This window comes from Triturus cristatus, chromosome 7 (genome assembly GCF_964204655.1).
Source record: "Triturus cristatus chromosome 7, aTriCri1.1, whole genome shotgun sequence".
NCBI classification, from domain to species: domain Eukaryota; kingdom Metazoa; phylum Chordata; class Amphibia; order Caudata; family Salamandridae; genus Triturus; species Triturus cristatus.
This window is the reverse complement of record NC_140590.1, coordinates 258,892,314-258,918,218: the sequence shown is the minus strand read 5'-3', so window position 1 is coordinate 258,918,218 and position 25,905 is coordinate 258,892,314. Positions and strand designations below refer to the sequence as shown.

Genomic DNA, 25,905 nt, shown 5'->3' with positions numbered 1-25,905 from the left:
GATACTGTGCAACTCCATTAAGCAATTCTGTAAACTCCACATTATCATCTGGAGGAAAAGGCCTAGATGGATATAGATCTGGATAACTGTTATTAGGATCCATGTTATAATCTACCCAAGGGTCTGGAGCATAATCTTGTGGTACATCCCCGTGTGTGTCGTCATCTATATCCCCATCCCCATCATCGTGCTGATTGGAGATTGTGGCTGAGGGGAATTTGTGGGTGTTATAAGAAGGTAAGGGTCAAAAGGTGGAGGAGGTGAGGAAGGGGAAAGAGTTGGAGGAGAAGTATTAGTTCCCATATTCTTTCTCCTTAGAGGGATGTCGTAAGATTCATCATCTTCTGGTTTTCTTTTCTGTGGCAGTTTTGCAGAAAGGTAACCTGTTTTGCAGTTAATAACCAGTTGCTTTTGTTTGGGGTCCGTGTTAGTAGGCGAAATGTCCAAAAGAAGCTCCTTGGATGGAGGAGGAACAGACTTTTCCTTTGGAGCCATAATTTTCGACGTCGAAGATTTCGGTGTCGACGTTTTTGGAGCCGAGGATTTTTGTGCAGAGGATTTCGGTTCTGAAGTGTGTTTCGGTGCCGAGGTTTTGGAGGGATCAGTTGTCTTATGTTTCGGTGTCGAAGTCTTGTGTTCGTGCCCCGAAGAAGGTTGACTCAGTCCCGAGCCGGAAGGCTTTACTATCTGTTTCGGTGCCGAGCCCGAAGGCTGGGCATGGGAAACTTTATCTCGGTGCTGACCTTGGCCCGAAGGCGGAGGAGGGACCGGGGCCTTTTTAAAGGGAACTTTTTGGGGCAGAGGAGTATCTTTACTCACGGTACGCTGCCCGGGTGTGATTTCTTCCTCGATGTCAGGGGGCCCGATTCACAGAACTAACTTAAGACAAAATCCTAAATTTACTACCATTTTGGTATTCACAGAAGGCACTTACTCATTTTGGTATTCACAGAAGGCACTTACTCATTTCGGTATTCACAGACGTTAGGAGTCCTAACTTTAGGACTCCTAAATGCCTTCTGTGAATACCGAAAGTCTTAAAATTAGGATTTTTCTCAATTTAGTAGTAGTAAAGTTAGGACTCCTAACTTTAGGACTCCTAAATGCCTTCTGTGAATACCGAAAGCCTTAAAATTAGGATTTTTCACAGTTTAGTAGTAGTAAAGTTACGAGTCCTAACTTTAGGACTCCTAAACTGAGACGAATCCTAAGACTTTCGATATTCACAGAAGGCATTTAGGAGTCATAAAGTTAGGACTTCTGTGAAAACCGAAGTGAGTAAGTGTCTTCTGTGAATACCAAAATGAGTAAGTGCCATCTGTGAATATCAAAATGGTAGTAAGTTTAGGATTTTGTCTTAAGTTAGTTCTGTGAATCGGGCCCAGAGTCTTCCTCGAACACGTCAACTTGTTGTTCCTACTATGCCTCGGCTCCAAGTGCTTCGAGGATCTCCTGGTCGACATCTTCTCCGAACAGGTCTGGAAAAGAGTCCTTCTGTTGATACAACTCGTGGCGTCAAGCCCGTTGGTCACAAGCATCTTTTTCAATCTGAAGCATCAGCAGGCTTCGCAGTTGTCTTTGTTGTGTTCAGGGGATAAACACAAATTGCACACGTCGTAAAGATCGGTGCTGGGTACTTAGAGTGGCACCCAGGGCAGAATTGAAATGGAGTCTGTTCCATCTACTGCGAATTCGGTCCACGCGGCAAGGCCCAAGGGACTCGCACAAGGTTTTCCGATCAAAGTTGTGGAATAGATTCGAAACGCAAAGGGAAGAATATGCGATCGAGAAACAATACCGTCGAGGGTAGGGGATTGCACACCGAGGGGAACCCAAGAACGGCGTCGAACCGCAGTACAGCAATTCACGTCCGAACCCGATGGCGGGAAAAAACAATCTAACAATGGAGTCGATGCCCATGCGCACTATCACCGAAAGGAGGAGTCACTTACCTCGTGACTGGCATGACTTCTTCGAAGAAAAACAAAGTGCAAACGCCCAGCCCCAACACCAGATGGCGATCTATACATAGCATGTGATCTACAGTTCACATGCCTTGAACACATTTTTTTCCAATAAAAATTATAGCAAGTTACAGCCTACATTTTAGAATGTTTTTCTTGCCAATTAAAAGAAACAATACTTACCTAAATTCTACACTTGCTACTATCAAAAGGAAAATACAGAAAATAGAGGAAAATGAAACCAGATAAGTAGCATCTATGAGAAAACTGAAACACAAACTGTTCCTTTAAGGAGCCAGCTTTGTACTCCACGGGCTCAGTTATTCTCAACAGACTTGAATGGAGTTGAACGATGGTACAGGCATGTACAGGAGTGGGTACTGGCAGAAGAGGTGCACATGCATCTGAGTAGGCATGAAGAAAAATTGGTGGACGACCTCCTGAAATGTAGGGATTTGTGTGATACGTTCATAGGCCCACGTGCAGCAACCGTGTCTGCTGATGGCGATGATACGGGTGCGAGTGGGGATGAGGACTCCACTTCAGATGGGATAAGATTGACCCCAGTAATGTTTATTTGTATAGCTCGGTACGCTTGGAATGTTGCTAGGTACCATGGGGTCACAAATCTGCCTTCCCTCCTCACCTTCCCCAGTAACTCACTTCCCTCCACAGTAGCCCCACCGCTAGAGCTAACTAATGACCAAATGGCCCCTAAAAAAACTAATGACAACCATGATCTCACTCAACTGAAAAACAAGGCCAACTTGTCTGACTTCAAACCCATGACTGAAAATTAAGGCTTCAATATAATTGCGCACTTAAAGCCTACTTCCCAAACTACGGATCCCCTCCTATCCAAAATAGTACAAAATCAACCACGTCATTGCCCTGTTCTGAACAAAAATCATCAATACATCTCTTGCCTCTGGTTGTATACCCGATTCCCTCCAACTAGGCCAAATCACACCCATACTGAAAAAACTAAGGGCCGACCCCAATAATCTCAACAACCTCAGACCTTTCTCCAACCTCCTGTTCCTAACCAAAACTATTGAGAAGTGCGTCCTACAATAACTTAACCAACACATATGTGAATTCAACTTCCATGACACTTTCAAATCAAGATTTAGGCAAGGCTGTAGCACAGAAACGGCCATGTTCAATATCTCAGATGACATATACTGATCTTTAGACATAGCTGACACCGAACAACTTATCCTACTTGACTTATCAGCGGCTTTTGATACCGACAAATCACCCAGCATTACTTGAGACACTTAAGATCTGCTCTGGTATCAATGGCATTGTCCTAAAATGGTTCACATCTTACCTTCAACACCGATTGCAACAAATTAAAATCATCTCTTGTCTCTTCAAAGCCACACTAGTTACTCTAGGTGTAACTCAAGGCTTCATTCTCTTCCCTTCCCTTTTCAATCTCTTCATGGAAATCCTTACAATCATCCTGAAGCAAGCAGGCGTCAAATATCACCTATGTGTGGATGACACTCAACTCTACTACAAAATCAAATCACCCAGTGACGTCCTACATCTTAACACCACACTAATCAAGATACAAACTTGGTTTAAATCCAACCCCTTATAGCTGAACCTCCAACAAAACGGAACTAATGCCGTCCTCCCTTAAAAGTAACCCTCTACCAATCCAAGACTGGCTCAAGAACTTAGATGCCCTAAATTGCTCTCTCACTCTGTCCAGCTCCGTAAAATCCCTAGGCATCACCCTGCACAAAAACAGGTCTATGAAGGATCACATCAAATACTCATTCAAATGAGCGCTTTGTCACACTAAAATACCTTAAGAAAATTAAACCATTCATACACCCCAATGATTTCAAGATGATAGTACAATCGCTAGTCCTCTTTCAACTGGACTATGGGAACGCCATCTTCACAGGGACGCCGAAAATTCACCTTGCCCCCCTAAGATCAGTTCTAAACACGGCAGCCCGGCTCATTACAGGTGTAAAGCAATTTGAACACATCACACGTCCCTCAAAATCCTTAACTGGCTTCCAATCGAAGGACGATGTATTTACAAGACTGCTTGCATCACCCATAAAGCCCTTCACACACATACCCGCAACTATCTAAACACTTACGAAAGCAAGAAGAACGAGAAATCTGAGAAGCTCCAACTGATCTTTTCTCATACCTCCCAAACTGAAAAGGAAATCTTTTTCTGGAAATGCACCCAGGATATGGAACTCACTCCCCAGAGATCTACGATGCAACCCCTACTTCTCCTGCTTCATAAGGGACCTGAAACTCCTTCTCCTCAATAAATACTTTAAAATGCACGCTAACTGAACTGTGTTCCAATAGCTCACTCTCTCTATGACTAGACCCTTTGTGACAGTCAGTTGTTTGATTGTTTCAGCTGTGTAATATGTCATTCACTCCTTTAACTCATGCTGTTCTAATTGTCCATATACTGTAACCACCCTGATTGCCTAACAATTCTCTTTATCGCATTATATGTAAAGCTATTTTACTTTATTTTCATTTTTGTAGAGCACTCTGATACATTCAGGTCTGGCTAGAGCTATATAAAACCTATGAATAAATTTAGACCGAGACAATTTAAGCTTCCGAGGAGTGGAAGGTTTTTGATTTGAGGAAAAACTTTCAGCAATCCCTCCAGGAAATATTTTATGACCAGAACAGTCAAAAAAGGTTTTTTGGATGGACGCTTTCTGTATGCCCTAACAGCTGCAAATGCACTGTACAGCAAGAAAAGTGGAATTTTGACCACTGCATACATGCAATAGACCAGAACTACCTCCTCTTGGCAGGTGGTTGGGTGAAAGTTCTACAGTTCACACAGTATGTATAAAACCTCCACCATTTCATTGCATACGCCACCACGGTGGGCAGCTGCTAAGCTTCTCCCAAAATATCCATGCAGGATTTAGGCACATTTTGATGTCTGTATTGTACAAATTCAGGAACAGTGCTGACAACTGCCACAATGTTAGATTAGAAAGAAAACCTGGTCCGGGGCCTCAACAGCAGGTTCAGTCAACTCTGAAACCTCTTTCCCTTGTCCGGAACAAATCTGTGTACAGTCACTGGGTCATTCTTGAACAACCAGAATTATCCTGGCTCTGGAATCCTTCTGATAGGTCAATGTCAAAATTATTAGAGCAACTGGCAGAAAAGTGTACATAAATTCACCAATTCATCAAACAGCACTTGTTCCTGGAGTTTAGGATAACAGTTTGGGGACTTTTATCTCGTAAAAAGCCAGATTCCAGAAAGATATCCTGAAAGCCATAATTGACAACCTAGTTGTGGTTTTCTCAGTTATATCTGCTTAGATATTCCTCTTGAGATATACTGCCTTTAGGGAAATATTCTCTGCTGGATGGCAGTTAAATAAGTTCTGATCTAACAGTCAAAGTGTACTGCATCTGGTTCCAATTTGCAAAAGTGGTGTGTTGCCCATTAGGATCAGAACTCTATTCATAGTCTAAGATTCAAGAAGACCATGAGAGCCAGATGGACTGCTCTAAGCTCTATATGATTCATACAATAGATTCTTTATTAGACCACAATGATTTCACTAGCAGGAGTCGCAAATATGCACCCCATCTCAGTATGAATACATCTGTGACAGTCGTATGGGAAGATAGATTCATGGAAAATTTAACTTCCTATTAGAAATTCTTTTCCTGGCACCACCAACACTGAAATTATTTTTTTCACTGCTTGAAACTCTCAAAGCTTCGGCTTTAAAGAACTGTCTAGTCTGGACCACTGATGAACGGTTATACAGTCGGGCATTTGAAATAATGAATATAGATGGCACCAAGAAGCCCATAAAAAACAATCTACTCTGATGGTGGGCACTGTATTTTGTTACAAGACCAGAGGTTAGCATTAAGCATTACTCCTTAAATGCAAACTCCACACAGCCACTTAAAAGCCATACATCATAAAGAAAACTGTTCCATAACAGAACCTTCAAGGCATGCAATAGGCCCATGCACAACACAGTTTGCCGCTTTTAAATGCGGCTCCACACAGGTACGTACCTTGTTCTTTAATTATCATTATAATTCTGTACTGCTGTAGCGTGTTTATTTCTATTAATTAGTTTTTTTCACACACTTATTTCTGAGGATCTTCCTAATACTCAGTCCCTCGTTCGCCACCCTGAGCCCTCGTTGTACTAGGCTCATCATTCCTTTGGGAAATCCCTTCCTGTGCGGTCCCGCAGAGCAGAATGGTACTGGTAAGGAAGAATTGCGGTGACCAGACCCTTCCGTTCATTTCTTGACACTGAGGTGGCTCCAAGTGGGAAGCCCATGCCTCCTCTTTTACGATGGTCCCGTAAAAGCCCTGTTAGTTTTCCAGCAAGTAGACTGCTCCCAGCGAGGAGCCTGTGCCTCCTCTGCGCCAATGGGCGGGTCCCGACACGTCCCCTGGCTACGATTTATCGGGCCTAATTAATAACCAACCAGTGGCTGTCAAACTTTTACCCAACGCCTCCCTTACCCACCAAGCGTCGGGCCATCATAATTAGAGGAAAGTGCTGTGCAACAGCTACAAATCTGTCAGCCTAGCACTCGTCTTTCATATATTTCTACATGGCAGGTAGCTGATCAAATAAGAGACAGTGACGCCAACATAACAGTTGACAGTTGCAGTGTCTGCGCGATCAGCTGTCTTACACACAACGTTTTTAGCCTCAGAGGATTTTATTTGTTTTCTAGTTTGGGGTCTTTCGAGTTAGATCGAAACACTCTCTTTTCCTCATTTAACTAAAGATAGGTTACTTTAGTGTTTCTGAGGAGCCGTAGGTTTGCCAGGGTGTTAATTAAATCTAAAACCTTAGTTTTGGGCTAACGAAGTTTAAAATCTTAATCCCGATTATTAAGAGAAAGATTATCTCATAAGTATAATAATAATACTCGAGCTACAGTTATGTCTTATTAGGTGATTAAAACCCCAGAAATTTCACATATGCAATCTAATGAGGTTCTGATTAAAAGAATAATTCAGCAAGAGATGCGCTCTTGCGTACGTAAAACCCTAGAGCAGGTTTTAAATAATAAGAGACCGTCTGCTTCTGATGATAAGAATGATTACGGTTCAGAGTCGGGGACATAGTCTGACTATGGTATTACAGGGGGCAAGAGAGCTAAAAAGATAAAACATATGGAGAAGTCTTCTTCCCTAGGAGGTCAAAGCACCTCACTGGAATCAGGATGTCAAAGCACCTCAACAAAATCAGGAGTTATAAGCACCAAAAAAAAAAAATCATGAGGTCCAAGCACCTCCAAAAACATTGGGTGCCCGAGACAGCGCAAACACGAGTGGTGTACGCAGCGGCACACTCCTCTCAAATGCTCAGATGGGCACACAAGATCCTGACGCAAAGGAAGAAGAACTTCCGAGATGACTGTATCTTTGACCTTGAACAAAGGGATATAGATCTGGATGACCTCCTTACTGAGGATGCAATCCCATCTACCTTTTAGGGGGTAGTGAAGGACCCTCTGGGGCAAGAGATATTTTCAACAGACAATATCAGGCACCCAAGAAGTGCCGAGGGGTGGTCCCAGGATCACATGGCTAAGTTAATCAGCAGATGGATTCGAAACCCTCTGGAAAAGGAGGCTTGTAATATTCTCAGAGCGGAATGCTCAAGCCCTGTGATCCACAAAAAAGTATGTCTAACGCTCAATCTTGAGCCAGAGCTTTATCACGTGTCTCTTCAAACTTGGAAGGGATCCTACCAAAGGTAGGGGGAGAGGTCCCTTAAAGTATGTCAAGATTGACTTCTTTATGTGTTAGGTCCCCTTGCTAGAATAACAGATCTAGCAGAGGAAGCTTACATCAGTCAGACCCCTGTAGATAATGAACTTTTAAGGGGCTGGAGCCAGAAAGCATTAGTTCTTTTGGGCATCGCCAATTCTGGCCTGAATGCAGAATGGCGTAGGGTCGTTTTAACCAAGTTAAATCCTAAACTGGGAGAGCTGGCTGAGAAGGAACCCTCAGTCAATCCTAGGGGCCACTTCTTTGGGGAGGATATTATCAAGTCCCTAAGGAAATATGTAGCTACTTTCACGGCCCTCAACAAGGCTCAATCCAGCATGAGAAGGGAGTTTAACCGTGGAGTTTTTGGCCAGGCCGTTAGAAGGGGCCTTCCTGCTGGCTGAGCCATCCAAAGGCCCCAATTAGACAAAGAGGATTCGGAAGAGGCATTCAGTCCAGTGCCTCAACTTCCTTCCACCCAGAAAGTGGACGTCCCTACTGGATGCAGGTCTCATGCTCCAGGCTCGACCAGCTTCCAGAGTGAGTACAAAGATTCCTCTTGTTTCTTCTTTCCTGGGATGAGTGGGGATGAGTGGGGGGACGTCTGAAGTTTTTTTCCCAGACTTGGGAAACAATTACTCAGGAATCGTGGATTTTAGAAACTGTCCAATGTTTCAGGCTGGAGTTTCTAGAGACTTCCCATCAATCCTTTTTCCCAAGTAGCCTAATTCTTCCTTTAGACCAGGAGATAATAGAGCAGGGAGAAATCAATTTGATGCTACAGGAAGTACCCTTAGTACAAGGTTTTCATAAGCACACTCTTTCTTGTTGAAAAAAGGACCTGAACAGCTATCTTGCTTAGACTCTTCAAAATGGAAGGCATACACCTGCTGAGAGATATGTTATTAGAGAAGGATTGGTTAGTAAAGCTAGACATGAAAGACACTTAGTTCACCATCCCTATGGCCCAGTAGCGCCAATATTATCCCCATTTCGCTTGGCAAGGTTGTCTTTTTCAATTCCAGGCTCTCCTCTTCGGTCGTTCTTCAGCACCTTGGTGCTTTACCAAAGTAATGAGAGCGGTCGCATTTTACTTCAGGAAGAGGGTAATACGTACAATTATATACCTGGATAATATTCAAATTATGTCCCAATGTCAGAATCAGATTCTGCAAGACTTGAAGATGGTAATAACTCTTCTGGAGAGGTTAGGTTTCATAATAACCAGAGAGAAGTCTATTCTTTCTCCTGCCAGATCTCTAGAATTTCTAGGTTTCACTATAGATACGGTGAAGATGGTCCTTCTACTACTATGTAAGAAGACTGCCAAGATGCGGAAGGAATAACATTTGAGTTGAAATACGATTCTTTAACGTTAAGGAAGCTTGCAAGACTCCAGGGCCTCCTCTCCTCTTCCATTCAGGTGATATTTCTGGGTCCATAACATTATCTGGCTTTGAAGAAGAAAGTAAATGCAAAGGCTCTGCGATGCGGACTATGGTATATCATAACGTGTATTTGTAAAGCACACGTTCACCGGTAGGTATCTTGGCGCTGAATAACAGCTATTTATTGTTACCCAACTCAATAGTATTCATTTTATTGACCTCAGATGGATGAAAGGCTGAGTGGACCTGCCGGGATTTGAACCTGTGACCATGAGGGCGAACAGAGGCCCATGCAGTGGACGCATTATTCCACTGAGCCACCACACCCGGGTAAGGAGACAGGATTCATCTAGATCAGGAGGCCAAGTTAGAATTGACTTGGTGGATGGAGAACCTGGATTCCTGAATGGCTGGGTGAACTTTGGCTGCTTCCCAGAATTTATTCTGGAGTCAGATACCAACCTTCACAGCTAGGGTTCTAGGCTCACAGAACACAGGTGGCATCTGGCCTCACAGGGAAAGGTCTCATCACATAAATTATCTAGAACTGACTGCGGGTCTTTACGCTCTTATGAGCTTCAAACACCGTTTGCTAGGCAGAGCCTTTCTTCTAAAAATGTACAATGTTTCTTCCCTGGCATACATAAACCGATTGGAGGATACCAAATCCTCAAATTTTAGCAGAGAGACTTTAGATGTGTTGTCTGGAGCATAGCATTAGCCTGAGAGCAGAGTACCTTACAGAGGATACAAATGTATCGGCAGACTGGAATTTGGCGTTCATAAGGGATTACAGCGATTGGAAGCTGAACGAGTCTTACTTCAGAGGCCTGTGTTCAAGTATGAGGTCCTCTAAAATTAGATCTCTTTGCAAGCAGGCTGACATTTCAGCTGGAGAGGTACTTCAGCTGGATGCCATTACCGGGTGCTCTGGTGGTGAACGCTTTTTTGCAGGTCTGGAAGGGAACTCATGCTTACACGTTCCCACCCTTAGCAATGATTGAGGGTACTTCAGAAAATCAGACAGGAAAGATGCTCACTTGTGCGATAACTCAATTTTGGCCATCTAAAGTATGGTTTCTGATGACCCTAGAATTAGCTTGTGACATTCTCTTCTAAGAGACGTGGACAGAGAACAACACCCCCTAATTCTGGCAGGTACTTTGAATCTTCGTGCCTGAAGAGTATCAGGAGATGTAAGCAAATGTCAGGGCTTTCACGAAGAGCTGAGGAACTCGTGAACGAGTCCTGGGCCCCGGGAACCCGCAGTAGATAGGTACTTTGGTGTACATGGGTATGTTGGTGCTCGGAAAGGGACCTGGATCCCATGGAGGCCCCTATAGTTGAAGTAGTTAACTTTTTGGTGGAAAAGTTTGACAAGGGCCTTAGCTAAAGAACAATTAATTGCTATAGGTCGGCAATTTTGGCTGGGCGCGCTCTCATCAACATTAGGTCTTTTGAAAAAAATGTTATGGTCTGTAGAGTTCTTAAGAGCATTAGGTTAAGGAGACCTCCGAAACCCAAGTATGAAACGCTTTATGATGTTAATTTTTGTCTTAATGGCCAAGGAATAAATACTTGGATCTCAAGAGACTTTTGAGGAGACTTGCTTCCTTGCTCTGTTTAATATCCTGTCACAGGGTATCTGATATTAGAGCTTTAGAGGTAAGTAACAGAGTTTATGATGCCTTTGGGGTAAACTTTGAGTTGGTTAGAATAACTAAAACAATGTCTGACTATTTTTTACCCTAAAATAGATTAGTGCAAGCAATTGTGTGTTGTTAATTGCATGAAAGTATGATTCAAGTGCGAGGGAAGTTCGACCCGATGGTACAGAACAACTCCTAATCTCCTTTGTGAAACCTTTTAAAGCTTTGACATTTCCTACAATTGCAAGATGGATTAAATGGACCATGTGATCAGCAGGTGTTGACCTCCAGAGATATCAGGCTCAATCTATGAGAGGAGTTATGGCTAGCCAATCCTTTTCGAAGGGTAGCAGACTTGAGGACATTCTTAAAGCCACTGATTGGTCTAATTCTACTACCTTTGCAAAACATTACTGTAAATCAATCAAACATGTCAGATGTGGTTTTGCAGGACTACCAATATGCATAATGGTAGCCTCTGGTCTTGTGATGAAATAGCGATTCTCCTAATTATATGACAAGATAATTTGAATTTCATTAAATACACAGGGGCTAATATTATCCCACCCCCAAATCCCTTTCGAGGTGTTGGTGGCTCATAAAAAAAAAGGAAGAACAGAAAGGGGGGTAAAAAGAAGAATTATTGTTGTGTTCCTTATGAAATATTTTTAACATTTGGGTGTAGATTTTATGATCTATTAATCGATGGTATATGGAATACTTTGTTTTGCAATCCTTATTATCTCTTGTTACAAACATTGATGGGCTGTCGTAAAAAATATTTTCTTTTGTGGCGAAATGGAGCACTAACATATTTTCTTGTTTTCAGATAACATCCACTAGTTCATTTCCAGACTGGGTTATCTTCTTGGAGGACTGTTATCTTTAGAGTTTTTGCTGTATACTTTTTACGAGACCTCAGTCGTCTGATGTTCTTCAGTTATACTTGGAATAGCTCTTACATTTATTTCAACATGGATAGAGAGTTTCTCGTCGCATTTTTAAGAGGCAGACTGTGATGTGCATGTGCCTATTATATGCCTTGAAGGTTCAGTTATGGAACAGTGTTCTTAATGATGATGACTTAAGTGGCTGTGTGGAGTTCGAAATACGAAATAATGCATAAGAAATTAATTACTTACCCGTAACTACAGTTATCCAGTAATGGTATCTTTCATAGATTCACATGCTTGAATCATTCCCCATCATCGAGATGACGACGGGGAATGATTCAAGCATGTGAATCTATGAAAGATACCCTAATCCTGGATAATGTTAGCCGCTGTGTCTTTAGTGAAATTCAGATTCTCTTGACATTTAATTAGGGGACTCGCTATTCTCTAGGTGTAGACAATTCTGAGATACTCTCTTTTCCAAATGACAAACCTTTCCTAAGCCAGTTTCCAGTGCTGCCCAAAGGCAAGGTGGGGACTGGACTTGAGTGGAGGTGGCTTTGAGGAAATTGACTTCGAGCCAAGTCGATGAAGGTGGCTTATAGTACACTGAAAGTTCTGATCTGCTCCCGCCACACAGCTCTCCCTGACTGGGTGTGGTAGATCGAGCTAGGGCTTTTGGGGGCAGCGTGGGCTACAAAAAACAAAGAAAAATAAATCAGTGCAAAGGGATAATGTAAAATCGAGTAAGCACTCTGCACTTTGACGTGATTACCTTCCTTCCTCCGTGCCCCCTAGGAAGACAATCAACGCGAGGCCCTTGATGCAAGTGAGGACACGTATGCCTTAACCTTATGGACTTCTAACCTTCTAGAATAGTAGTATGATGTACTGGTACATTGTTATTCTGCCAGGTCTGTTGTGTCTACACAATTGTGCGACCTATTGGGTCTTTCTGGACAGATACTACATCAAGTGACTGCATTCATCTGAATGAGTAGAAAACAGCAACACAAAGACTATTGAGTACAAAATAAAGCAATCCTAAATTACTAGTCTATCACCACACAGCCTCAACGTCTCGAAGGTCTCCCGAAGAGGATGTAGAATTATTCGATTTATAAAAAAATGAAATCTACTCATGGCTTCTGTGGATCTTGTCCATCTGAAGCTTATCTTAATAGGAAGCAAAATGGACACTATGGAGACACACCTTCAAGAAGCACAAAAGACGTTTTAGAGGATGAACTGAAGAAGTCAGAACTGAGAGTGAAATGTTTGGATAGCGAGGCAGCGGCAATAAATACATTTCAGTCCTGCACCTGTCCCTTCCATGAGGCTCAAATAAAGTGATTAGCAAAATAGGCATTTACAATTAAGTGAAGTAGTACCACAGGAATACTATTTAACTTATCTGTACCAAAAGGGGGAGCGAGAGGGTTCTTTCCACTCCATCACATATCCTCTCAAAAATGTACAAAATGTGAAACTTCACTTTGTGAAGCGATTTCACAACATCACTTGCTCATAAATGCTTTTGTGAACTGGCCCTTTAGACTCTTTGTATTTTCCTTTTTTTATCCCGCTAATCTGGGTTAAGTGTCTTTCTAGACTCTTCTCAGAATGTATGCTTGGGGTCACTGGGATTTAAACCAGTGCACATGCATTTTTGCACGAGGCTTAAACTCTGTTCTCTTCCTCTCCAATACTTGGCCTACTCCTCTTGTACTTTCTGAAACTGACCCCTGCTCCACTCCCACAACCGTCACTTTGAGTCCCCTTTTCCCTCCTTCCGTTTCTTAGTTTATCCCACATTATCCTTAGGAACTCAACAGCAGGCATGCTGGGTGCTTCTGCATCTCCAGTTACGTGGGAAGCAGTAATGGTATAGTATGGGTATCATACTTCATGCTCTTTTTCATCCTTTACCGGATAAGAGTGGGCCTTAAATGGGTAAATTAAGAGCTTCAAAACCTTCTAAATGAAAAAGTTACTTACTATAGATAACACTTTTTCTGATGGAGACTATCTCACCGCAGATACCTCACCTTCTGAATGTACCCTAGGTGTCAAACTGGATCTGGAAAATGTAAAGCCATACCTCGGTGTGCCAGTAGGTGGCTCTGTGCGGCTCCGCCCAGCCGCTATTCTGCTCCAAAGAGGACATACCTCCTTACAGCTGCGTTGATCTTTGCCTTAAACCAGAGAACAACAATAAACAAATTTAAACCACAAAAAGGACATACCAGTGTTGGCATCCATTGCTTTTGAGGTTGTCAATGTCCCCATACGCACAGCCCAAGCAGAAGACTGGCTTTGACCAGTGTGCAGATTGTTAGACTTCCGATTTTATTAATTGATAGAGTCCAATTCACAGAGCTGAGAGGGTGTAAGCGTTAATGAGAAGTTATGTTAGATAGAGTCTCAATCAGAAAGAGTGTTCCCAAGGGAAGTTACCTGTTCTTCTGATACAGATACCAGAGCAGTACCTATAAGGATGTGAGTCTGTGAATTGCCTCAAACCAACTTGTAAGACCGAGCGGGTGAAATGTCCTTGCCAGCGAAACAAGCTGTCCAGTCAGTCCTTTGTCAATGAATGGAACAACACCCACAGTCACCTGGCAGATGTCTAGGACTGGAACTCCGTGTGCCAACACAGTGGGAGCAGCTTTGGTCCTGGTGGAATGGGCTTGCAGACCTTCTGGAGGCTGCTTTTTGGCCAGTGCATTTCAGATCTTAATGTAGAGTATGAATCAATGGAAAATTATTTGTCATTTTCTGCACAGCCTTGCCTTTTTTCGTTCCAGCGAACCCAACTAAGAGCTGATTATCCACTTACAGTTATTTGGTAAGACTGATGTAAAAGCTCAGTGCTCTCTTGGAGTCCAAGCGATGGAGTCTTTTCTCCTCCTCCTCTTAAGAGGGGTGAGGCAGAGTATGGAATGCCATAACAGGATGATGGTTTGACTGACATGGAATGAGTCACAACTTTAAATCCAAAAGATGTTCGCAGAACCAGTTTGTCTTAGAAGAAGGTGGCATATGAGGGGAAACAAGTTGTGAGAAGCTGGCCTGGTATATGTAGTCCACTAATGTAAGTGGGCACCTTGCACCAGTCCAGACAACCTTTATGGTCATTTAAGAGGTCTTAGACAACGTTAGTAAGCTCTCTAAGTGGTAGCTCTGGACAGCAACCTTCAGGCTTAGTCCGGAAGGAGTGTAAAGCAGCTTGTCTCACCAGAAGGCAATCTTATAGGATAGACCAAGTGAAAAAGTACCACACCAACTATTTATAAAAATATGAATTTATTATATAGTACTCTCTAGTACGTTCCGATATCTCCAACATAGAGTTAAACACAATGCACACAATACTTTAGCAAAGAAACACAGTAAATAGCACAAAATACACAGCGGCCCCAGGAAGGGACCGAACCATATACTAACAAACTGGTATAAGAACCACGACTTGAGTCAAGACAGTGTAGAGACGACGTAGAAGTGCTGGGACCCCAAGGAACCACCTGAGGTGAGTAGATGAGGACCCATGGAGAGCGTCTGCGGTGTGGGAACACAACCACATGCTCCATACAACTCTATGTGCAAGTCGCGGTTGGATTTTTAAAGATTAAGGACCCTTACCAGTGGACCCTGAAGAAACCCCTTGGAAGACAGAAGGTTGACGCGCCAGCCCACCTGTGGATACCCTAGTACCCACGTTACCTACACCAGGGAAGTCGGGTGCATAGGTGTGAAGTGGTGTCGGAAACCGCTGTAGAACCCAATGGAGGACTTCAGCAAAGTGCCGCTGCTGGAAGAGGAGAAAGTGTCCATGGGAGTCCAAATGTGGATTCTTGAAGAAGAGTAACTGAAAGCAGAGGGGACGGAGTCTATGGCACTCAGGAGTGACCAGGAGACTTGGAAGACAAATTCCCTCCGATGTCAGGTGCTTCAGGGTAGATGATGATGACCTTGACTCTGCAGCAGTGAGGACCAGGCAACGCTGAGGAAGACCAGGACCAGAGTATGAGCTGTCCCACGAAGGATGTCGAGGGCTGAGGGGTCGGAGCCCAGCAGGAGCTCAAAAAAGCCTAGGCAAAGGCAAATCACGTATGAATCAAAGAAGGAGCAACGTCGGGACCAGCACGATCCAAGGGACTCACCAAAGGCAGGGAAGTCAGGGCAAGCCCTAGCAATAAGGGGAGCCCAAAAGTAACAAGTGTGACCCTCAAGTGGACCCACAGGCCGGAAGCAATGGGGTCGCAAGAGTACCTCAAGCAGCTCACCAAAAGATGCAGGCCACGATGCACACGATGTGGTGTGGCTGAAGATTCTGGTTACTGCAGGTGTTCAAGGTTGGGGCTACTTGGAGCCCGAAGATATTCTTGCAAAGAAGCCAACAAGCCTTTAAAAATGCAAGTTGGACGCGGTGCACAGGGTTTCGTTATAGCAACCCCCACGAGGGATTCTGGCCTCAAACTTGGTAAGAGGGCAGGGCAGGCCTTGGGAACAGTGAGACAGAGTGCTCTTCCAGTTATTGAAATCATACCTTTCACACTGTGTACGGTTTGGGGGTATGATTCAAACATGTTTGATACCAAACATGATAGGATTTGTTGCAGCCGTTTTCTAGATGGTCATCGCGTAATTACACGGTGCCCCTCTATATAGTATATGGCTGCTTCACTGACAACCCGGGAGAATGGCCTGCATCGGCTGCAGGTGTGCCTTGCTCATGCATGGGCACCCTTTTCACTTAGAACCAAGCACCCTGCCTTCAGGATTGCAAAAATCCTGCTTTAGGGGTGACTTATAGGTTTTAAGTGCAGTGACACTCAGATATAGTAAACCTATATCTTCAGTAAGTGGTGCATGACATTTAACTCCAAGGGGCTTTTTGCAGCTCCAAACAAGCTGTCTGCATCCGAGTCGTCATCTTCATCTAAAAGATGAGTTGGTAATAAGGCTTGAATGGTACTAGGAAAAGTTAATGAGGGTGTTAATCTCTCTTTTGAAATTTTTGTTGGGAAAATAATTTTGTTGCTTTGGATTTTGGTCTTGTCTAAGACATCGGCGCCGGTACACATACCATCGTCAAGGAACTGTCAACGGGCATTGTAATTGATGTCCCAGACGTAACTGGCGTAGATGACAATACCGCAGTCGACGATGGAACTTTCGTCGTCGTGGCCGTCGACGATGTAATTGTAGACCTTGTCGACGAGAGGGTCGTCGACGGTAGACTCGTCGTCGATGCAGGCAACACCGTCGACGAAGCACTAGTCGTCATCTTCGTCGTCGGACTGGTCGACGTCTCAATCTTCGTCGACGACAATGACTTTTCTGATTATCCTGATAGTCGACAACAAAGGAGCTTGACTTGTCGGCGAAGACGTCGGCGATGACGAACTAGACGCCGACGAGACGGAGAATATGGCGAAGGTTGCCGTCTACGAAGTCACTCTGACGACAATAAGTGGAGTTCTTGTCGTCGTCATCGGTGGGGCTGAGGAAGGCTTTTTAAAAGCATGTTTCACCTTAACTGGAGGAGTGGGGAGTGTGGGGGGGTCTGTAGCTGATTTCTGAAAGGAGTTTTTGGTAGAAGTCAAACTCTGAAGGGAAGGAGACGCCCTGGAGGGCAGATCTCGCTTCTTAGTAGCCTCTGAAGACTTATTGTGTATCTTCTTTGGAGGTTGCTGCGAGGAGTGACCTGGAGAGATGTCCCAAGGTCTATTTTGAGGCGTTTTTGAGGAGGATCTTGAGGAACGTTTACTCTCCTCAGAAGATACAGCGTCCTCCCAGTCTTTAAGCCTCTGCAGCCATATCAATAGCCTCCCCTCACGGTCCTACAAAGTCTTTGAAGAAATGTGCGACATACCTCGTAATACTATTGGTTTGTGATCAGGATAAAAAACGTAAAGGCAGTCTTTATGAGGGTCATCGATGTGCAGTCTTTTCTTTCAGCAGGTACCACAGGGCCTAAAATGGCCTTTTTTAAGTGTGTATGACATGAAGAAAATAGAGAACTTCACTCAGACAAAGGAATTATAGATGAAAAATACCTTGAATCCAAGAGAAAATCTGTAGACAAGGGAAATTGGAAGATAAGAGGAGAAAACTGAGCACAGCTCAGTTTGAGACTCCCTTAGCACGACGTGCGGTAGAAAATCTGAGGGACTGGAGCTCCTTCCAGGAAGGTTCTAGAGGGTGGTGTCAGCTGATTGGTTGTTGTCTTAAATTTGTTCCTTTTTAAAATAAGGACTTAGATATAATACTAAATATAAGGCCTTAAGCCTGTTACCCTTCTTTCCAATGTGACATTACCTATAAGAATGTACCGGATACTTCCTTCACAACGGGAAATGATTCACGCATGTGAATCTATGAAAGATACCCTAATACTGGATAAATGTTGGACATGTGTCTTCGTAATCATCCATGTTTTGTCAGTTTGGCTGTGGCCTTAAGAATTCAAAACGGCAGAAACCTAGGAAAAAAGATGCCATAGGTTGTGAAAAACATCAGAGGAAACTAGAGAGCTTCCTTTGTCAGAGCAAAAAATACTTTAGGATGTGTTTCATTACACATTGGAAAGTGTTAACTTGAAAATAAAATAAGAGTTATGAGATCCTCCTCCAGGTGTCAGAAAGTGTGTTAAAAACATTTCCATTATGTATAGGGAAGCCATAGGGGTATCGTACTAGGGCTTCATTCAGGGATAGATTAAGGAGTTAGAGAGACGGCTACGGTAGTAGCAAGGTCATAAATCTCATACTGCTATTGATATACAGATACTAGTATTTTTGTGTTCACACATATTCTGAATGTACTATTAAGTGTAGAATTGAGGATTGCTGAATGCATTTTATTATAAAAAAATATTGCCATGAAGAAAAATATTCCCAATAGTAAAGGAAATCAAAAAGTGCAATTTCTGAAAAGTTTCAACTGTGAAAAGATGTACGTAGATGCTTTCATTTACCTGCTTGCTTAAGCTGTCAGTAAAGTCAAACAGTTGCTGCATAAGAGCATTTTTACATGTACGCAAATCATCCTCTGTCCCATCTACAAAAATTACTTTTCGAATTTAGGAATAAGTGAGAAGTACACACCAAAGCTCAGGAAGCAGCTGTGTCTTTGCACTCTTCAATGTCCTTCTAGTTGAGTTCTCGGTCCACCAATTCTCATGCAGTTTGGGAGACCAATTTTTTCTGTAGCTATGAAGAGGCTTTATCTTTCAGTTAGTCTCTTAACGAGAAAGCCAACCATTTGCCAAAAACGTAATATCTTCAAGAAGAAAATACCTACATCTATTTATGCATGTTGGAGCTATACTAGGGCTCAAAGTGAACAACATCATGTTACAAAGAAACTACCCTCAACCCAAGCTTTACTGGCCGCATAACTATTCCACAATCCCACAAATTTACAGCGTCGGCCCTAAGAAAAAGCATTTAACTCTTCACCCTCTACAATGACACTTCCCTTTCCAAAAAGCGACGGGCAGAGTAATACCTGTTTGCCAGGAGGGAGTGCGGAACTGTGAAAGGAGAGAGGAAGCAGAGGGGCCTGGCTGTGGACCCCGGGATTCCAGGGCAGAGATGAGGTTCATGACGGAGGCATCGGGGGTGGCACTGCTTGCGTGATGAAGACCTGTATCGAACAACCCTGATAAACCTGAAATGGATACAGATGAAAAGAGAATTACGAAACAGCAGGTACACAGGAAAACTAGAGGTAGCATGAAGCAGTGAAAGAAATAAGAAGGAAAATGAATTACAAAGAAATAATATCTACAATCTCACCAAGTCCTCCTCACAGATTCCTGGATCATAAGGATCATAAATCCCCTCAGCCTTCGTGTTTTTACCTCAGGGGATACCATGTCAGATCATTGCCCCAGCCCAACCTCAATGCCACCTTCTCATAATGTGTTTGTAGTGATACTCTGTATTTCCTCTTTAATAAGTCTAACACAAAGTTCTCCATACCTTCTATGCTACCACATTTTCCCCACAGCAGAAGGATAGGAAACTCCAAGATAAGTAACACACTTGCTAACACCTGATTGCTGCTCTGAGCTTTGAACACATCACTCACATTCACCTGACAAACACTTGAAGAAGGAAGGGTGAATTTCCATGCTTCAGAGACCGTTTTTTATAATTGTAAAACGACAAGCATTTCCCCTCGAAGGGCCAGCATGCCAAATTTAGACAAACTTATATTAAAAGGATGGTGCTTTATTCAAACAGAATTTGTGCATCACCGAGTATAAGAGTTGTGGTAAAGCACTTTCCTTTTGCTTACTTACTATTTTCCTAGATTTTGAAATATAAGATAGTAAAACATTAAGAATTAAATTGATATAACATAAGGCCTTGAATACAATCAAACAGACTATATGGCTGATTATAAGCATATAATCTGTTTCAACAGATTTATATAATAGATTTTCAATGTAAAATGAGCGTTATGAGGTGTAAATAATTGGCCAAAGTGGAAAGACAATGAAAAAACAAAGATTAAAGTGGCGTTATAGTTAGGCAAAAATGGCAGTTACAACACACCATTTTAAACTAAACAAAATAAATAAAGAAATACTGAAATGTAATTGAAGTAACTATATCTCACACAATGAAGTAGCTATAATTCGCAACTCATCCATGCACAGTCTTTACATAAATGATGTCATTTCAGAGGTCATCAGTGATGTTACTGAACATGTCATGAGTGATGCAATATGTGAGGGTATAAGCAGAACATGTCAAGGGCGCAAGTTACAGTTACTTTATGGTGTGAGTTATAGTTACTTCGGTTAAGTAGAACTCGTGAATTTCAGTGTCTTCTTTTAGTTTAAAATTTTATGTTGTAGCCAACATTTTCACCTAACTAAAACGTCACGTTTACCTTTGGTTTTTTGAGGGATGGATTTAAAAAAAAATACAAATTAAGATTATTATTACCATACCCAACTATAACATCACTTTCAACCTTTGTTTTTTCAGTGAATTTCAAGTTTTTTTATGTAATTTGATTCACCATAACGTATTATACCACTTGGAAATCATCTGTGTGCAGCGTGAAGTTGGGCGAAGGGCCTGGCCTGGAGCTAGGCCCAGCACCCAACCCCAGTGAGTGCCAACCCCACGCTGGGAACGGCCTTTGGTCATGATCGATGTGGGGTTGCCTGACTGTGCGGCTGTCTACCGACACTAGATCTGTTAGCTGACCATGTGACTGATTCCACCAATGTGCTAAACATTCTTGTAATCCACGCACGTGTAGTCTTGCACGAGATACTATTGCAATGCATGAAGCCATCATTCCCAGTAGGTGCATGCAAGTCCTGGCTGGCAAGGTTTGATTGGTTTGGCACTGCAACCAAAGAGCTTGGATATTGGAAATTCTGGCTGCCTTGGGGGAGGCTAGAGCCGTGCGAGTGTTGAGAGTGGCTCCTAGAAAAGATTGTATTTGCAAAGACTGTAGGTGAGACTTTTGAATATTGACTGTGAAACCCAGTTGGTGAAGTAGGCGTAGTGTGGTCTGAGTGTTTCGCAGACACTTTTGGTATGTGCTGGCCTTGATGAGTCAGTCGTCTAGGTAGAGGAAGACATGAATTTGTTGTCTTCTGAGATGAGCTGCTACCACTGCTAGACATTTTGTAAATACCCTGGGAGCAGTAGTTACTCCGAATGGAAGTACTTTGAACTGATAGTGTTTGCCTGCTATCACAAATGTAAAATATTTGCAAAGAGCTGGATGTGTGAAAAAATGTGTCTTTTAAGTCCAGTTTGGACATAAATCGCCTTGCTGTAGGAGAGGAAGACCTGGTTGAAGCGTTACCATATGGAAATGTTCTGACAGAATGTAGTAGTTAATTCTCTGAGAACCAAAATGGGTCTTAGGGAATTAGAAAATACAGAGAGTTCTTGGTACTGAAATGGAACTGGTTCTATGGCTCACCTTTGTAAGAGAGATTGCAACTCTTGCTTGAGTAACTGCAAATGGCCTGACGACAATTTGTGAACGTGAGCTGGAAAGTTTGGTGGGTTGGAGGTGAGGTCCAGGCAATAACCATGTTGGATAAGGTCTAGGACCCATTTGTCGGTTGTTACAGATTGCCAAATGGTGAGAAACTGTTGAAGTCTTCCCCCGACAGATGTTGAGTGATCGGGGGAAGTGTGGGCAGGTCACTGTTTATTAGACGAAGGGGTGTTACGTGGTGTGGCGACTTTACCCTGCCTTTGGAATTGTTTCCTCTATATCCTCCTCTGTAGAAACCTCTAGAGCAAGAGCATTGGTTGTTGCCCTTGTAAGAGGAAGCATTTGGGTCTGAGGATGCTGTTTTGGACACTGCTCTGTAAAATGAGCAGCAAAAGGAGCCTCTATTACATGGGGATTGGAGCACTCCCATGGATTTTGCCACTTCGGTGTCCTTTTCTAGGTCTCGTCTGCGTTGCAGAGCATGCGCTGCTCGCTTGCGAGATGTATTGTCGTTGGTTTTCTGTTGGGTTTCTTTGGAAGTGGGGTTGGTGACCGCCCTGTCTCCCTTAGGCCCCGCCCACTCGCCTAGCGTTGCAGCGCATGAGTGTTGCGTCTCTTCATGTTGTGTCCTTGCCTCACGCTCGAGCCCCCCTTCTCTGAGAGGCTTGCGTCGTGTCTCACCACTGCAAACCAGTGCTCATTTATTACGTTTCGGTTTCATGAATGCTCTTATAGAGTGCTAAAACAAAGTAAATAACCTCTTGGTGCTTTCGCACTTGCCGGTACAAGGAGTGATTCCAATCGACCCTTCGGAATATTCTCTAACGTGAAGTTTCCAATATGAATCTATTCTCCGTAATCAGTTTCTATCTGACCAGAAAGCTGGCTGCGTCCTCTCATGGTTTCTTCTCTCTTTCGAGTTTTTCGGACTTCGCTGCACTGTTTCCTTTTTGTCGCTTTTTCTTAATAGCAATCTCAAATTCCCTTTTTAACAGCTCCGTGGGATCTCTTAAAACAGACAACTAGCACCCAATAAAGGATAGACAAGCTTCTGGGAGCTATCTAATAAAAGAGGTGCCTCTCGATTTTGTGATTTACAAGCCCGGGGACTTATGAACTCCTGGCTTGGGCGACTTCAGAAGGGGTCTGGTGGGGGTGCCCCGGTGAGGGCCTGGTGGGGGAACTTCACTAAATGAGGTCAGTCGAGGCAGACTGGGAGGCGGGACAACGGAGGAGAGAATCACGGAGGGAGAGATGCGCAAGTAAACACTTGCATCTCCAAGGCCAGAGCATAGACAGAGAAACCATACATGCTCACGTGCCCTTTCTCACTGTCTCTTACGAGGATGTGTGTGTACAAATATATCTATAAATAAACACACATACAACAAATCCATACTTATTTGAGCATATGTATTTGTCTGTGTCGCTCACAATCTATCTATCTATCTATCCATCCATCCATCTATCTTTCCACACATATATATATATACACTTCCACAATGCTTGCGAACAGCCGCCGCACTCCTGATCAGCAGGCGCCTCGTCGAACAGACCTCACAAGCTGGGTCCGTAATATGAAAACACACTCCTCAATCAAAAAAGGAATGACTACGCCACGTCTTGACAATCCACATTAGATTTTAATCATCTGCAGTATCGGACGCGTTTCGCCTGAACCAGCAGGCTTGTTCACCAACAAAGTTTTGTCAAAAAAACCACCATTTTAAAGCTGTGCATATGACAAATCACGTGATAAACTACAAATGTAGTGCAATGGAAAACAGACTTGTAGTTCATTTGAAACTTACAATTAATGCAAGAGCGGACACAACGGTATTGGACTCAATAAAAGTTAAAACAGTTCGTACAGCTAGTACCATTGTTTTACGAATACGCAATATATGCTATATTCTCTATAAATACGTTCTTATTCGTTTTAACACAGAGTACCCCGAATATTGCCCAAGTGGGCATGCCTGATAGCTCTTGCTGACGTCTGTCTCATTTCGCCCAAGTGGGCATACACTACAAACATTTCTGCAACCTCTTATAGCAGATATGCACTCATCTCATTTTATGTATAAAGTGAGTCCCTGTGTAAAACTAACAAAACAAATAAATCATAAAATCATATGTTAAAAAAGAGAGATTATAAAGAGATAGCAACAATCATATCAATAGACATCTCTATTCAACTTGCTATATAGATACCTTATCTAAGTCCCTTACAGATGTGTATGCAGGTCCTCTTCCATATTAAGGCCTGACGGGGCTCTGCTGTTTAGTTCCAAAATATAGCGGGATGCTAGTTTTCTTAGGTTTTTCTCCCTATCACCCCCTCTAATATTTGGGGCAATCGCATCAATGACAAAATATGTGAGGCCTGAAACAATGTTCTCATGGTATTGTGAAAAATGTCGAGCCACAGGGTATGTCTTATCCCCATTTTTAATGGCTCGAAGATGCTGCAAAATTCTTTTATGGACTGGAAGAATTGTGCTGCCCACGTATAATAAATTACATGGGCAGCACAGTACATATACAGCAAAATCCGTTTTGCAATCAAATTGCCCTTTGATGTTTTTTTCAATTTTAGAGTAACTTGTTACATATTTTGTTGTATTTTTACCATGATAACACGCTTTGCACTTTGTGCATTTGATAAAACCATCCTTTCGTTGCAACCAAGAAGATTTGGGACGTGCAGATATGGGTTGAGGTGCCATGTTGCTCACAAGCAATGATCTAGCTCTTCGGAAGGTTATTAAAGGTCTAGCTGGTACTATCTTACTTAACACAGGGTCATTACGGATCAAATGCCAATGTCTTGCCCGAATGTTTCTTACTTGACCATGTTGTTTATTGTAGGTTGTTATCATTCTACACTCATTTGATCCCTCTTCCCTGCTCTTAGATTTCTTGCTAGACTCAACTTGTTTGAATAAAATATCTTCCCTTGTTTTGTCCTTGACCTTATGAACGGCTGTTTGAATGCACTCATCCCCGTAACCTCGGTATTTAAAGCGGGAATGTAAATTTATCAATTCAGTCTCCCTTACTTCAGGCTCACTGCAATTACGCATAGTTCTCAAGCATTCCCCATATATATATATATTCACTGAAAAAAACATAGGTTTCAGGTGCGTTTCAGGTGTGCTATAGTTAGTTGGACATTTCTCTTGTACAAAACCATAGAAATTCCCCGGTTATAGTTAGTTCAGCTAACTATAACTCGCGTGCCCGCAATACACTGCTGATGACGTCACATATTACATCACTCATGACATGGTCAGTGACATCACTCATGACATCTCAAATGACATCACTGATGACATCATCCACTGAATGTGTGTTTTTCTGAAAATCAAATATGTTTTTCATATGTATATCTCAAGGTCGATGGAAGAATAAACGGGTATATAAGTGTCTAAATGTAGGAATTTTGGGGGGAAAATTGATTTAATAACTGACTAAGTATCTTAGTGAATACATGGGTTAGTAAGTAATCTTTAAATATGTAAATATCTGTATCAGTCTCTCACTTTGTGTATAAGTGGCTGCATGGGTTGTTGAGTAGCTACATGAGTGTCTATCTAGGTTATTAGTTGTTTTTTTGAGTATCAGTATGAGTGTCTGTATGGTTCGGTGGGGGGTATTACATAGTGCATAGATGCATGAATGAGTGACTCACTGTATGTGTTGAAGACAGCATGTGTGCAGCACTGTATGGGTGAATGAGTGTGTGTATGGGTGTGTTAGTGAGTGAATGACTGTCTCAATAGTGTCTTTATGAGTAATTACATATGTTTTAAACTAGTATCTGTGAGTATTGGTGTATATAAGTGAGTATATGTGAGAGTGAGAGATTGGAAGAGTTCCTGTATAAATTAGTAAGTGATTGTTTAAGAGAGTAAGTATGTGTAAGTTTCTGTAGCAGTAAGTGTGGTGGTGTGTGTATAACTGTATATATGCAATTTAATGGATGTTTGATACTTTGTTTGCATGAGTGACTGTGTCTGAGTAACTATGGATGAGTGTCACTGTGTAACAGGATATATAGGTGTATAAGTACATATGATGAGTGAGTACAGGTATGAGTGACTGTATAGGACTGTTGGTGAATGAGTGGATATGTGTGTAGATCTTGGAATTACTGAATTGGTGTGTGGTAAGTGGTATTGCTATGTCCATTCATTTGAAAATGTTAGTTTCTATTTTTGAGTGTGTGTATCAA

At 42.6% G+C, this 25,905-nt stretch overlaps 1 protein-coding gene across 1 annotated transcript in view; it reads right to left on the bottom strand.

The window, feature by feature from the left end:
• Positions 1-25,905, bottom strand: part of PRR12 (proline rich 12) — a 638,795-nt gene that overhangs the window by 408,007 nt on the left and 204,883 nt on the right. Inside the window, exon 3 of the mRNA XM_085616148.1 lies at positions 19,197-19,358. Within this exon, the coding sequence (XP_085472274.1) occupies positions 19,197-19,358 (162 nt within the window). The remainder of the gene's footprint in view (positions 1-19,196; positions 19,359-25,905) is intronic.